Source organism: Drosophila montana, unplaced genomic scaffold (assembly GCF_035044405.1).
Source record: "Drosophila montana isolate Dmon_TW-CO22-7 unplaced genomic scaffold, ASM3504440v1 contig_3581_1, whole genome shotgun sequence".
Taxonomy (NCBI): domain Eukaryota; kingdom Metazoa; phylum Arthropoda; class Insecta; order Diptera; family Drosophilidae; genus Drosophila; species Drosophila montana.
In genome coordinates this window covers 116,574-131,495 of record NW_026998465.1, presented here as the reverse complement: position 1 = coordinate 131,495, position 14,922 = coordinate 116,574, and the positions used below count along the sequence as shown (strand labels likewise).

Here is a 14,922-nt window from a genome sequence, read left to right as displayed (position 1 = left end):
ATCGACACCGCTTGCAGCACTAAAATTTTGGTATTTTTATGGACATCCGCAGCCGGTACGATTCTTATCCATCTTCAGTATAATTTCATGGAACTTATCTATCATCACTTGGTTGTCCTTAAAGCCAACACATTCCTTAGCCTCTTCTTTGGGCAGCCATTTAAATTCGGTGTGCTCCTCGGAGAGAACGGCCTCTTGGTTTGGATTTCGAAGCTCTGCTAGCCAGTAGATAACAACCTTGGGCTTACCTTTGACCTCATAATTTAGAGTAAGAGGCACATCACAATAGATGACCAAGTCTTTTTCATCGTAGCTTAATAACAAAATTAGTTATTATTGTGCTAATTTTTGTACTCTTACGCACTTACCCGGCTTCTTCCTTTGTTTCCCGCAAGGCTGTAGTGAAGTCATCCTCGTCGGGATCCACGTGTCCCTTTGGCGAGCTCCAGTGAAAATCACCATATGAAGCTCTTAACAGTAAATATTGAATTTCTCCACATAAGCGCCGAAAAATGACAAATCCAGCAGCTCTCTTGCCCATATTTTTCGTAACCAGTTGATAACTGAGTAGTGTTGCAGAGCGAGTAAATATAACGCTCTGAAGTTACCATCTTGCTATACACACTAACCATACAATGCATAGACTTGTCAAACGTCGGAATAATCGGATACCAATAAATCGTCAGCGACTGAGCTCCATGGGTGTCCGCGACCATTTTAGTGTGCCCAGACAAAGTAAGACTGCCGAGTATGGTTAGTGGTATAAATATGTTTCAGATTTTAAGATGATACAAATTATTAAACTAAAACAAATATTATTAATGCTTTAAATTTTAAATGCAATTTTTAGCCGTGCTGGCAATTCCCCGACCAACAGACTAAATAGCATAAACTGCACCAAAAAACGAATTTAAACCAATTAATTTGTACGCTTAACAACACTGTTGACTATTTTACACTGGACTTGCTGCGCACGTTGCCTTTATTAAATTAGTTACATAAAAATATTAATATTGTGAAAGAAATGTTTGCACTGCTGCGCCGTTTCGCGTGCGCATCCATCACAAACAGCAACAAGCCAATTCTGGTGCGCTGTTATGCCTCCTTCACGCCAAGGGATGTGCTGCGCGAGACGTCGGATGAGGCCGGTACGCTGCTCAGCCGTTTTGCCAAGCACATAGCCATAGAGCGCTACAAGTGTGAAGAGCACGTGCTGCCAACTACGGAGATACGCTACTCCGACTATTTTCCTATAACGGATGAACGATACTTTAGGCGGTCTGTAGAGAAGACGCCTGCCTCGCAGTTGCCAGCATTGATTATACACGCCTCCAGCTATCGACCTAATGCAGCGCCGCCTATGTATGCCATGGCATTAAACACGCTGGATGCGCATGCGGCAGCAATGCTGAAGCAGATGGACACAACTACTATGCTGGAGACACTATACTCATTTTTGTTCCTCATGCCAAACTGGCTAAAGCGCACGGATTTCTATCATGCGGCCATGCGACGTCTTGTAGAGGAAGTGCCTAGCAGCAAACAGCGGTTTATGCAAATCTGTTTCTACCTGGGCCTTCAGAAGCAGCAGCAGCAGAATGATTTGGAGACGCTGCTCGCCACACAGCTTGGAAATCATTTGGCCAGCTTGAGCCCTCTGGATCTGGCCATGATTAGCAATGCTGCCTACAAGACGTCTACTTTAGTGACAGGCGCTGTGCGTGAGGCTTATGAAGCCGCCCTAGTTCAAGCAATTTTAAATCTGCAGTTTGCTCCGGACAACGCCGCAGATGATGCGCTGCTTATTTGCTACATCAAGGCTTTGCGAATCCAGCGGGTGCAGGATGAACGCATCTGCCAGCACCTGCAGGGCATCTGTCTGGAGCCTGCGCAGCTATTGCAACTGCAGCCACGGGGCTTAGCCCATATATTTGCGTACTTTGGAGAGATGCAATGGGATCAAGCGGAATGCATGCATGCACTTGTAGACCGTTTCTTGCATTTTAAGCCCAGTGAACTTCGGCCCAAGGACCTGGCCACATTCCTGTGGAGCTGTGCACAGCTTAATTGCCCGTTAACTACCGCACAGCTTAGGCAACTGGAGATGATTGCCTTGCGCAAATTAGATCATGGCGAATATGATTACTTTGCCGACCAATTGGTTGACACTTGCCTCTCCCTGTGCATCATGGGCCACCAATCAAAGGTGCTCTTTAGTGCGGCAGAAGAACTAAAGGCCGTACAACGCCAACGTCAGCGAGCACAACCCAAAGTAGACAGCCGGTTGACTGTACTGCGATCCGCTGTGTCCATCGAGCAGCCCAGTTGGACGGATGTCAAAAGGGAGCAGGTCTTTAAGGAGCTAGCGCGTGCTCCTGGCTATTTGCTAAAGCAGCGCGACGATTTGACAGCTTATGCCACGCAGCTGGCTGCTGATGCCGACGTGGAAGGTGTGGACCTGGTATGCCCCATTGCTGGTATCAATTTGCCCAGCCTGCGCGTCCAGACACTTGGCGAGCAGGCATGTATTTATTACATAGAGCTGCTGACGCCGCAACAGACGCTGAGATTCAGTCGAACGGCGACTTCTTTGTTGAGGTTAAAAAGACGACTCCTGGAATCGCTGGGCCAGCGCGTTGTATTGGTGAGTATTGCATTTAAAGCTAGAGCTTCTTATACCAACTGACGTATTCCGAACTTTGCAGCTTCATTCTGGTGACATGGCGTCCAATGCGCAGGCGCTGCATCAGCTTTTGGAGCAAACGACAGTCGCCAAGAAGGAGGCTGACCAGGCGGTGCAGGGAAATTGAAACGTGTGATATAGAGTCTACATGATTAGCTTTAATTAACAAGTTTTTAATGTAATTAATTTAGTAAAAATAACACTAAACGTAATGTTCAACATTTTATATATAATACAAGGGGGCAAGTTTATTCTTCGGAAAATCCACGCTCATCTGATCGACTTGATCTTTGCTTTAAGCACAATATAGGCACCCAGCCGGAAAAGAAACATCATTGCGCACAGTGCTATTATATCTGTCCAGAACTTATCGCCAGACATAGTAATCTCCTCCAGAAACTTCTTTGGATATCTGCAACACAAAAGAGCATTAATAAATCAGTTTCGAGATTCATAAATTTAGCTGATTACCTATAGTGGCAGTAGGGCGCCTCGTTGCACTCCAAAACGCCGCGGTCCAGTCCATAGATGGCAGCTATGAAGCCCTCAAGGCCGTACCGCAAATGGGATATGTGACTGCCCCACTTCAGGTAGCTGGGCAGATCGCGCAGTGTGACGCCAAAGCCGGCAAACATCATCATGGGTATTGTCAGCACTGGAGCCAGGAATGTGCCATTGACCACATCGAACCAAGCGCCAATCATAAGGCCAATGCTTTGGCCCACAAACACAATTAACAGACTGATCGAAAAGAACATCCAGAAGCGTACCCATTCCAAAGGCTGATAGCTCCACAAATAAATAATGACCGAAAACAGGAAAGTACTCACAAACTGCGAGGCAAATGAAATTTTTCTTAAATGGAGTTTTTGCTTAAATTAAGTGTGGAACCTACCGTTATAGGCAGGTCAATAAGCGTCATGGCAAAGTAGTACGCCTTGAGAGAGTACCAGCGATTAAAGTGCTCCTTGATTAAAATCGTCATCTCAATGGGGACTGAAATGGAAAGCGATACATATGTGATATTGTGAAATATATAGAATTTTAATAGGAAATTCTTTGTCTTATTAACAAGACTACCCCATGTCTTTTTATGGATATGAGTGAGCAATTCGGACTTGGCTACAGATTAATATTTAGTCCAGCTCTCTAACTTGTCTTGAGTACGAATCATTTTTAAGGACTTCCGAACAACCCGACTTGGAGACTCGTATAACGAAAAGGATGTCAAATTACACTTACATGTTAGGACCGTCAACATCATGGTGGTCATCGAATGATGCATCAATATGGCAAACAGTAGATTATAATTGTCCAAAACTCGTGAGCCCTCTCTGCCGGCACGATCGTACATGGCGCCGTAGAGTACGGCCACAGCGATGTTGACTCCTATGCGAAGATGTGTCATTGTCGTATCTCGACGTGATTTGATATAACCGCGTCGCAGCAGCACAGAGCACTGATTCGTAAAGCTGGTGTTCTCCAGGGAAACATTTTTGGAGCGCTTTGGTATAGGGTATTTGTGCATGAGCGCCTCAGAGCGCAGCACGGCGCCCGGATTGTTGAACCAGGTCAGACAGCTGCCATTCTCCGTGGCACTCTTGAGCGTATCGATCTTGTCGAAGCCGTACTCGCCACAGGCCAACTCAATAACTGTCGAAAGTAGGGAAGGTAAATTGTTACCTGCAATAAGAATTAGTCTCATGCGGCACTCACTGTAATCAGCTGGATTGTGGTACATGGGGCACGGCAGGTCCACCGATTGCAGGAATGGCACTAGCTTCTGAGTGCCGCCTTGGTAGACGCAATTGCCCGCGGAGAGCACATAGACCTGATCGAATATTTGGAACAACTTGGCAGTGGGCTGATGTATGGTACAAATGATAGTGCGACCCTGGGTTGTCAGTCGCTTCAACAACTCCAAGACTTTGGTGCAGGAACTGCTGTCCAAGCCGCTGTAGATACAGAGAAGAGATTAAAAGTGGCCCAACAGTTTCAAGAGGCTTAGACACTTACGTCGTCGGCTCGTCCAGAAACATCACAGTGGGATTATTAATCAATTCCATTGCAATGGATAGCCTCTTCCTCTGACCACCGGACAGGCGCAAGGTCAGCGTCTGGTCGTGATCATAAAGACCGAGCAGCAACAGAATATCTTCAATCTAAAAGGAAGCATGCCAATCTTAGGCGTAACCCACTTGGAAATTCTATATCTGTAAACTCACTCTGCTTTCCTTCTCTTCGTAGCTGACATTTTCACCCAACTTGAGGTCGGCGGCGATGTGCATGTTCTCGCTAACCGTCAGCAAAGGCTGCAGGCGATCATCCTGTGTGATATAGCAGGACATGCGTCGAAATGCGGCTGCAATGGAAATGCTTTCAATTGGGGAAAATTCTTTGCGCTTAATATTTTCTACTTACGCAAATCACGTCGTCGTCCATTGAGTCGTATGGAGCCATCTACGCCGGTCGTCTTGAAGCCGGATAAGGCGTCGAGCAAAGTGGATTTGCCAGCTCCAGATGGTCCCATTATGGCAATCAGTTGGCTTCCCGGAAACTTGCCGCACACATTGTGCAAGATCTCCTTTTCACCTGTTGACAACAATTTTCGATAAATATGCGACTTTGTTCTGGAATCATTTCGTAACTAATATTATGCTATAGATCTAAATGTGTCCTGGTCAACGAACTGTCCAAACCGTAAAATCTAGGAAGCTGATAGGAAACTGATTTTACCGTAGTTACCTTACTTGAAAGGATGTGAACAACTCGCGGAAAAGAATCGTATAAAACTTATTTGCATTCCATCCGATAGGCATCGAAATATTCAAAGATCCTTGAATCGTATAAAACTTATTTGCATTCCATCCGATAGGCATCGAAATTTTCAAAGATCCCTGTTCAAATTCACTTGAGAGGTGTTTCACACTTTTCGGATAATCACCACCTCCTTGGAGGAAATGGGGCAACTGAATACGAGGGTTCTGGTTCGAATCTTAGGCAAGTGTATGGGTATATTGTATTGTCTTAGCCGAATGCAAAAATGTATATTCATAAAGCCAATAAAAATATTTTTTTTTAATTTATGTTGATATAGGCTAAATACGCCTAATTACTCACTAAAAACTTGTTTGACAAACAATTAGTTGGTGATTAAAGTAATTAGAATCTTGTCTTTAAATAGTCTGCTTAAATGAACCTTAGTAGGTGCTTAGCCAAGATGACAACTAGACAATTTTAATGGCCAATTTATATACTAGACCCAACTTATAAAACAATTAAAATTTTCGTAATTGCATCTCTCTGCATCGAAACAAGTAGACAGATAGGTGGAAACACAGGTATAGCTATGTTTGTACTTTATGGATGTTATATAATGACTGTTACATATTTATTGACAACAAAATGCAGCAAATTTGGTATTTGGCGAATTTAAATCAATTTTTAGTTTTCAAGAGTGTTACTTATGACAACTAAATTAAATACTTTTGCAAAACCCATCCATATTTCAAAAAGGTTTTAATTGTTTTTTGTATTCAACTATTTATTTTTGTATGCTTATTATTGAAAAAAGGTCCAAATAATCTTCCCCTCTACTACCACAAGCATAAACTTCAATATGTTTTTGGTATTGTAAAAAAAAACCCGAAACAATTACGTGACGAGGCGCTGAGCGAACGTATCATAATCATACTGTAATCAGGTTACCAGGGACAAATTACCTTTGATATAAAAGTTAACAATTTTTACTTTCTTGGACTTTGATATTAAAATAGCTTCGCTAGCGTATTGACAAAAAAAACCATTAGCAAAAGTAATCATATCTTAACTAAAACGAATGCTAAATGTCCTCTAAATGCGAAAGTAAATGGCAGCAAGGGGAGCTAATTATAAAATGACAATATAAAGCTCTCTTTACAGATCCAAGCAATCAAATTATTATTATATTATAATTATTATTATTACTACTACTCGTGTAACATTTTTACTAGAACTGATATGCTCTGCTCTCTTTGCAACTTTTGACAAATTGATACCAAGGCAGGGGCAAGGGCGCCTTATCTAATCAATGGGAAACAAAGAGCTGTTAAAAAACCAGCTAACTGGTAGTTAGTCGTATGTTTATTAAGCCTTCAAGACACATGTGCCTAGGTAAGTCTGCTTGTTCCTGCCTTGTTCCTTCATCAAAAAGTAGCCGCTGCCCCATAAGATTCATAAAACTTAACGCCTTTTTATTTTGGCAATCTTATCGGGGTTTGGCATGTTTGAACTTATATGGCCGAGTATATATCGCAACTGATCGTAAAAGTCACACTCACCACGATTGAAGCCCAAGTTGACGGTCAGCGACAGCTCCTTGAACTCAATGTCCACGGGCTCGCGTGCCGGCAAATTGGACAACGCGTCCGTATTGAAATGTACATCCTCCTCGCCCTCGGCCACTGGCTCCAATGCCGCTTGCTTGGCTATGGCCAAAACTGGGGCGGCAGTGGGCGTGGTGCTGGTGCTGGTTGCCGTGCTGGTTTGTCCGTTCCGCCAGCTGTTGGCGCTCGTCATGGGCACTGTGGTGGCATTATAGACACCGCGTCCCGCTCTCGATGTGCCGCTCTCACCAATCTCAATGCCCAGTCCGATGCCGGCGGTGCCGCCATCGTTGAAAAACTGCTCCCGCGCCGATAGCATTATTTTCAATCAGCTATAAAGAATTAATTGAATTGAATTAATTAAATTGAATTACATTTTTGCGGATCAATTACGTGAAAAGAAAGCGTTGCGCTCAGTTTTTTTTTCAGTCTTTCTTAATTTTAAATATAAGCTTATATTATTCATGTTGTGAGCTGAAAGTAATTCTTCTTTATCGACTAAATAATCCGTAAATATATTGACTATTCTCAAGCTTATTTTGCAGTCGTATACCAGGCTTTCACGGCTCTAAGGCAGCTTCCTGCTGTTATTCTTGTTCGCTGAAGCTGACTTTCTACATCCCTGTCATAAACTGTCAAAATTTGTATTTTGTTTTTAATTAACAGTTGCCAGAAAATATTTCGAGATATTTTAATATACCAAATGCAGGCTCACTTTGAACTCTTCCCAAAACTGGCATTAACCAAAAATATGGTTAGGTAAATGAAATGGTGGACCTAGAACCTTGGACCTAGATTTGCGGTATATGTTTTTTATTTTGAAATTATGGTTTGTTTCGGGGTTTTATTCGTCGGGGTTTTCGACTACTGATTTGATTTAAGGTTCGGTTCATTGTGCAGATAAAGCAATAATTCATATATTTAGGCCAAATTATAAACTAAATTATAAAATATAATATATAAAATATAAAATTATAAATTTTCCAAATAGTTAAACTGTCTTAGGAAGTATTAGATGAGTATTAAATTGATGCATAATCAATTGTGAATAAGTTCAAATTTCTTTAGCGTATCTGCCAGAGTATTGAATCTTTTTTGCCTTAAGAAATGGATTATGTTAACCTTCCATTACCACAAGTAATTTTAATACATTGCTGTGATTTGATTAAACATTAAAGCTATTTGGACGTACTATATTATATTATTATGAAAGTCGGAATCGCACTATCGCACTTAGATGCGTTTAGTTCGTCCAACGCTCGATTGATTTTAAAATGATGCAACGGGCGTCATGCATCATGGAATTGTGCCACATTTTATTGGGGCAAGCCTAGCAGCTGCAAATGAAATTGCCAACTTAGCCAAACGGGTTTGACGGCGTGCCATTTTGCACTTTGATCGGGCTGTGACGATGAGCATGGGTCCAACACATGTGTGTCCAGCATTGTGGATGACTACTGTAAATCTCTTACCTTTGCACCTGTTAATTTTCAATTAAGCGACGCGTGCCACCCACTGCAGGTGTCCCGGAGCTTGAGCTTGAGCAAAAGCCACAGCGAAAGGGGTTTCTCAGCAGGGGCATGTTTATATTTCTATTTTAATATTTAGTCGCGTATTTGTTTTTGTCACTTAATTACGCAAATGCCGATTGCAGTTGACGTCAAAATTATTCATAATATTTATTTTTTGTTTGTTTGTCAAGCTAACAAATCAAAGTACAAACACGACGTGCACAAGACATTGAATTACTAAAGTTGAAAATTATTTATATTTGAATTAACGTATTATGTTTAGATATTACACAAACATTTGCCAGAGGGTGTGTTCATGTGCCCTACCACAACTATTTTTACACACCTTACTTTAAATTATTCTTTAGCCTGGCGTTCAAATATTTTATTTATCTTCAACCGAACCTGAAACTGGATAAGTTAGATAGGGAACAACCTAAGTCTAAGCCTAAGTCTGAACTGAACCATATTTGAAAATAGTTTTAGCTCTCTAAACTTGTACTATTCTCCAATTTCAATAAGGAAGTATAAATTAATAAAATATATTGATAAATTTAATAGCTCTATTGGGAATTAATTCAAACTTTGCGGACCCAAATCTAATAGTTCAATTAGGAATTAGTCGTGCTCTATATAATTAATAAAATTTAAATTATTCTCCAATTTTAATAAGGTAGTATACGTAAATATTATTTTATTGATAAGTTTAGTAGTTCTATTAGGCGTTGAACCAAACTCTGCGGAACTAAAGTTCAAACCCAAGCCCAAGGTTATTGTTTTGAGCTGTGCTTTATATAATTAATTAAATTTGAATTATTCTCCAATTTCAATAAGGTAGTATACGTAAATATAATTTATTGATAAACTTAATAGTTCTTTTAGGAATTAAACCAAACTATGGGGAACCAAAGTTCAAACCCAAGCCTGAGGTTATTGATCCTTGCTTTATATAAATAATTAAATTTGGATCATTCTCCAATTCCAATAAGGTAGTATAGTATTATATAAATAATTAAATCAATTATATAAATAATTAAATTTGAATTTCAAAAAGTTATTATACGTAAATATAATTTATTGATAAATTTAATAATTCTGTTAGGAATTAAACCAAGCTTTGTGGACCCTAAGTTCAAACCCAAGCCTGGGGTCATTGTTTTGAGCCGTGATTAATTAACATATCTCATATCAACAGCTAACTGACCGATTTACTGGCAACTGGTTGATTTTCAAGTCTATAATTCCGCGCTAACTGTTTAAATGCACGTCGGATTTGAGTATATAAGAAATTGCAATTATCTGAAACAACCTCAATAAAAGATTTAATATTTATATAAGTAATTGCAGCGCGCATTTTACTCCACTTTTCAGCACTTATATATGAGTACATAAAAATATATAATTGTTTTTTTTTTTTTTAAATAACAAACAGCTTCATTCAAATGCATATTAATTAAATAGAAAATATATTCCGTAAGATCAAGGTACAGCTGGCAGAAGCAAAGCACAATTCAAAGCAATAAGTATGCAGAATTGTAATTGTAGAAAAATCTTTTTGTGCTTATACATATATATATATATATATAGTATATATTTAAATATGTAACGGCATCAATCAAAACAACAAAAGCATTGTTTCAATGCACACACATTAATAAATGCTTATTGTAGGTTTGTAAATATATGTATTAAATAAACACACAAGAGATGCAATCGTCGTCGCCTTGTGACGAAGTATTTGCCATGTGTCATCTTTAACCCGCAGTCGGACGGACACCTTATCTCCGCATCATCTGTCTCTCCATCTGAATGCGTTACATGTAAATGTCCTCTAACATATGGAAGGTGTATAATCGATAACTCGCAGGAAGGATGAGCACATGAGCCTAGAAAGCCAAAGCTCTCTATCTGTCAATCTATCATTTCTATTTACCTATCACTAATGGGCATTGCACTTGAACTACTTGCAACGAAAACAGTTTCACAGGCGGTGTCAATGCCCTTTCCATATATATATATATATATATATTATTTAGGTATATATATATATGTATACTGAAGGGCTAGACTAAAACTACGCCATTTGTGTGTGACGTGCACGTTGAGTCTTTATCAGCAAAATTTCAATATTGATTGACACTTGTTGTCTTCTGTTTGCAGTTGTCTCTTATTATTTGCATGCAAAAATTTCCGAAACCCGAAAAACTATAGTTCGGTAATCCAGAGAGTTGAAGATAAATGGGAAACCTGTCTAAGAGTCACGCACATCGGCACAATTAGCCTCGCAAATGTCGTGATTTAATCTTTGTAAATTATTAATGCTAAAGTATCAATAAGTAGATTACTTTCTTAAGGCAAAGTTTTTTTTTTGGTGTCTTTCGGCAAATATCATCAACTATTATGAAATGTTATACACACATTGCACATGTGCCCTATGTACGTGCTATGTATCTGATTATGATGTTGTATGTATTGTTCGTAGCCACAATGTTTAGCATTCTTTGCTCGGAAGGAAACCGGTTCAGAGAGTCCACAACGCAGCTCTAGAGCAGGAGCATCATCTGGCAAACCCGAGCCTCAGCACAATTTTGAGAGCAGCTCAGAATCACGAGCAGAACGACAGCTGCTTCCGCTGGGAATCAGAGCAAACCACGAAGCATTGATCAAATCTTGAATCTTAATTTGTTTTACATTCTTAAATACGCGTTAATAATGTGATAATTTAATAATGGTAGCTGCTCTTAAAATGCAAATATTTCAAAGAATCATTTGCTTCAAATATAAATCTGTTGAACGTGCAATTGCTGAAAGGTTAATATACCTTTAACAATATGTAATCAAAACTAATCTTAGTGTTACGATTTGACAGCTAATTATTAAGTTTATTAAACAGAATGAATTGATTGTTATAACGAGCTGGAAGATCTTTGAGATAGATTATTTGCAGAAAATAAAAAAAATATACACGAAAGACTCAATGTCTAGAATAAATGCAGAAGGTGCCTCACAAATAGTTGGACTTATATAATACTTTTTGTATATTATTATTTTCGATTTCGGGGATCATTTTTGAAATAATTATAAACTGTTTACAAGACACTTTTTTAGACATCTAGTTACACTTTTTTTTTGCGGAGCATGCATAAAGATTACTAGCTGCAAATATGTATATATGTTTACATATAAAAATATAAATGTCTCAATTTTTAATTTTATTTATAATAGTTAATTATTCATTTTTAATTAATTTATCTCCTTTGTTTTGCTGTTTAATTTTATAATTTACTTTATTTTTGCTTTTTTTATATAATAATTGTATGTTATTTTATTTTATTTTTTGCATTCTTTTTAATGATCACCAAAACACAAACGAGTCTACTTCGGTTTCACTATTCATTCCTAATTAAAATTAGATCCACATACTCGTCAAAACAATTAAATTGTTTTATTTTTGGGTTTCTTCATCATGATACTACTTTTTTTGGCGTTGTTCTGCCGTAAGGCTACACTTTAATTACTTTTTTCACACAGTGTAGAACTAGAGTTCCTGGTCGTGCGTTAATTTGTAGATACAAGAGTTTCGTCATTTGCCTTACCCGTGTTTGAACGATCGCAGTTAATAAATGATATTTTGCACGTCGCTGGCTATATGATATTTACAGTCTTTATTTTATTTGATATTTTCGCGCTCTATGCAAACCGCGTAACAGCGTCTTCGATGTGACATCGGCGACTGGCGGCCAGCAAACAAATAATAATCCCAGCTAGCGCTGGCGATTCCCTCACAATTCCAGTAGAGTCAGCCCCAGCCGGTTGGCGAGGCCGACACCGACACCGAGACAGAGACCGAGACCGAGACCGAGTCGAAGACGGAGACTGAGACTCATACAAAGACACGATCGAGCGTCTCAGCTGTTGTGCGCGGGTGTGTGTGTGAGTGTGTATCTATGTGCACGTGCGTGTGTATCTGTGTGCAATGCAAGCTTTATCACAACGCTGAAACGAAGTCCGTTCGGCTCTTTAGCTTTTATTAACGTACTTTTTGTTCACATCGGCTATTAATGTTCCACGGCTGTTATATTGTAGTTTTCCTTCATTGATAACAGCTCACACAAACACCTACGAACACCTTTAGCTCAGCCAAGGCAGCTGATTGACTTTTTGGTAGTTCGCTCGATCGCTTGGCAACGCCTCGTTCTCGGGTCAGAAGTCCACATATCGAATTTATTTCTTTCAGTTCTCGTACGTAACACTACGTAATAAAATTTTGTTGCCTTTGTTGCTAGATTCTTCATTTAGCTATTCGCTGGCCCAAACTTAAACAACGGAGCGCTCTATGCGAACAATATTATCGTTCAGTTTAACAATGCTCCAATACACTCACAAAGGCTTTCGCTCTGCGTATTAACGTTTTTTTTTGCTCTTTCATGAATCACGTTGATTTCATTATTAACTCTAGTATAAAAGAAATGGTATATTTATTATTGCGAAGCTCTTTCTTCCTGGAGTTATAATAAGTATTAGGTAAAGTTGTTTTATTATTTAAAAGTTATCCCTCTGGGATATTTATTGCATCTGCCAAAGAACTCTTTACAATATTTGTGAAATCTTTCTTAGGAATCTATGTTTCTTGTGTGTTTTTCTTATCAATGTAGCCATGGTATGATTAAATCGAATTATATATTTAATGCATGTATACTACCAGTTTAGGAATAGAAAAAAATAACGTTAAATTCTTATCAGAAACTGTCAACAGGAAGCTATGAAATAATTGTCATATCAGTATACTATCTACTAGTTTTTAAATTGATTCGAATATTTTACAGATAGAAAAATGCTTGCAAATTGAAAAACACAAAGTTCAAGCTAATATACGTGTTACAGGAAGCTTGACTGTATTACACTCTCATATATTTCAAACTGGTATTTTGTTATGATATTTTTAACGTTTCAGCCCAAAGTCTAAATAGATCTTAAAGAGTAACAATTTCCTATCAATATTGAACTTATAATCTAAAGTGTTGTTTTCCAAGCTCAAAATCAACATGTATGGAATTTTTTAAAAAACAGTCTTTACGTAAGAATTTTATACTATAGAATAATATTATATATCTTGTGGTCCCAAATAATATTCTTAAGTATTATATTATAAAGTTGTTCTCCCTTTCAATAAGAACTTTTCCTACTTTAAGTAGAAATATAGTATCTCAAAGTACTTTCACTATTTCCCACATCCCACATACTCTCAATACTTGAGAATTCAACAAATGTGACTCATATCAAATGCTAAGCATTGCTTAGATTGTTTAAGAATAATAGTTGTGTACTTATTTATTATCGTAATTGTTGTGTTACATACATATATATATATATATGTGTGTGTTAGACTTTGGACTGTATTTAATTTTACTGTGAATCGTGCTGAACAAAATCTAATTGAAACCCATTTTTTTTTTTTAGTTTTGTAATAGAATAAAGAAAATAAATAAAATACAATTAAATTGTCATTAAGAGCTGACTGTTGATCGCCGGTTCCCGCGAGTCTGGAGCGCTGATTAGCAGGGCAATGAGCACCCGTTTCTAGATCGTGGGTATTTAGGAGGAGGAGGACGAGGAGGAGGCCTGACTTTGGATATTCAATATGTTAATTAAATGCGTTGAAATCGATTTGTTTCACAATACGAGAAATGAAATGCTATAAATAAAAATTTACATAGCTGTTTCTTGATAAGCTTCAATATCGACTAAAACAACGAACTGCACATGAATTGATAAGATTAAAATGTACGACAATAAATATCACACAATTACCACGAAATTCGAGGCAAATACTTAGTTCCTCAAGGCCCGAACTGAATTCGACCACAGTAAAAATATTGACAACTGGTCATCGTGTCCAGCTTACATTCGCTGCGATGTCGTCCAAAACCAAAGTCCAAATGCTTGCGGCATCTTTTGATTCCAGTCGAACCCGAAGTCAAAGTCAACGTCGACCTCGCCGTCGTCATCAGCCTCAGTTGTGGGTGTTCTACTAAGGCGATATGCTATATGGTATATATGTACAAATAATATGACATTGTTTTCCTGTTTGTTTATAAGTGTGTGTGTAATATGGAGCTGATAACTCTGAATTTAATTTGTCTTGGGCCATTTCAAATAGCAATTAATGCATTGTCTGGAAATGTTCTCTACATGTGCCGATTTGATGATCTATTTTTTGATGTTAAGAATGATGGCGTGATTAAAAAAAACCCTGACATTGCACACTGAAAAAAAAATATAGTATAATCATCAAACGAAGAACCAATTTATTTAAATTATAACTAAGGATTAATACAAATATTTTAAGTTTTCAAAATAATTT

General features: G+C 38.4%; 3 protein-coding genes and 1 long non-coding RNA gene across 5 annotated transcripts; 2 read left to right on the top strand and 2 right to left on the bottom strand.

The window, feature by feature from the left end:
• Positions 1-34: 34 nt before the first annotated feature.
• On the bottom strand, positions 35-606 carry Apf (purine phosphoribosyltransferase family protein Apf). Its single transcript, XM_064692399.1, has 2 exons — positions 369-606; positions 35-313 (listed from the first exon to the last, which is right to left on the bottom strand). The coding sequence occupies exons 1-2, from the start codon at positions 539-541 to the stop codon at positions 37-39; spliced, it is 450 nt and encodes a 149-aa protein (XP_064548469.1). The 5' UTR covers positions 542-606; the 3' UTR covers positions 35-36.
• A 198-nt stretch (positions 607-804) lies between these two features.
• On the top strand, positions 805-2,895 carry LOC135435377 (uncharacterized). The gene is made up of 2 exons (XM_064692395.1): positions 805-2,644; positions 2,706-2,895. Exons 1-2 carry the CDS (start codon positions 1,025-1,027, stop codon positions 2,808-2,810), a joined length of 1,725 nt encoding a protein of 574 aa, XP_064548465.1. The 5' UTR covers positions 805-1,024; the 3' UTR covers positions 2,811-2,895.
• Positions 2,822-12,330, bottom strand: LOC135435376 (ATP-binding cassette subfamily G member 4). 2 transcript variants are annotated; one of them, XM_064692394.1, is made up of 11 exons: positions 12,155-12,330; positions 7,003-7,379; positions 5,105-5,275; positions 4,909-5,045; positions 4,700-4,845; positions 4,400-4,638; positions 4,292-4,336; positions 3,926-4,216; positions 3,579-3,679; positions 3,155-3,516; positions 2,822-3,095 (listed from the first exon to the last, which is right to left on the bottom strand). In XM_064692394.1, the coding sequence occupies exons 2-11, from the start codon at positions 7,364-7,366 to the stop codon at positions 2,954-2,956; spliced, it is 1,998 nt and encodes a 665-aa protein (XP_064548464.1). In that variant the 5' UTR covers positions 7,367-7,379; positions 12,155-12,330; the 3' UTR covers positions 2,822-2,953. The 2 variants fall into 2 exon arrangements, with proteins under 2 accessions (XP_064548464.1, XP_064548463.1); XM_064692393.1 differs by having other exon boundaries at positions 3,926-4,336; positions 12,155-12,324.
• A 949-nt stretch (positions 12,331-13,279) lies between these two features.
• Positions 13,280-14,656, top strand: LOC135435380 (uncharacterized). The gene is made up of 2 exons (XR_010437367.1): positions 13,280-13,481; positions 14,019-14,656. It is a non-coding gene; the product is annotated as an uncharacterized LOC135435380 (long non-coding RNA).
• The last annotated feature ends 266 nt before the right edge of the window (positions 14,657-14,922 follow it).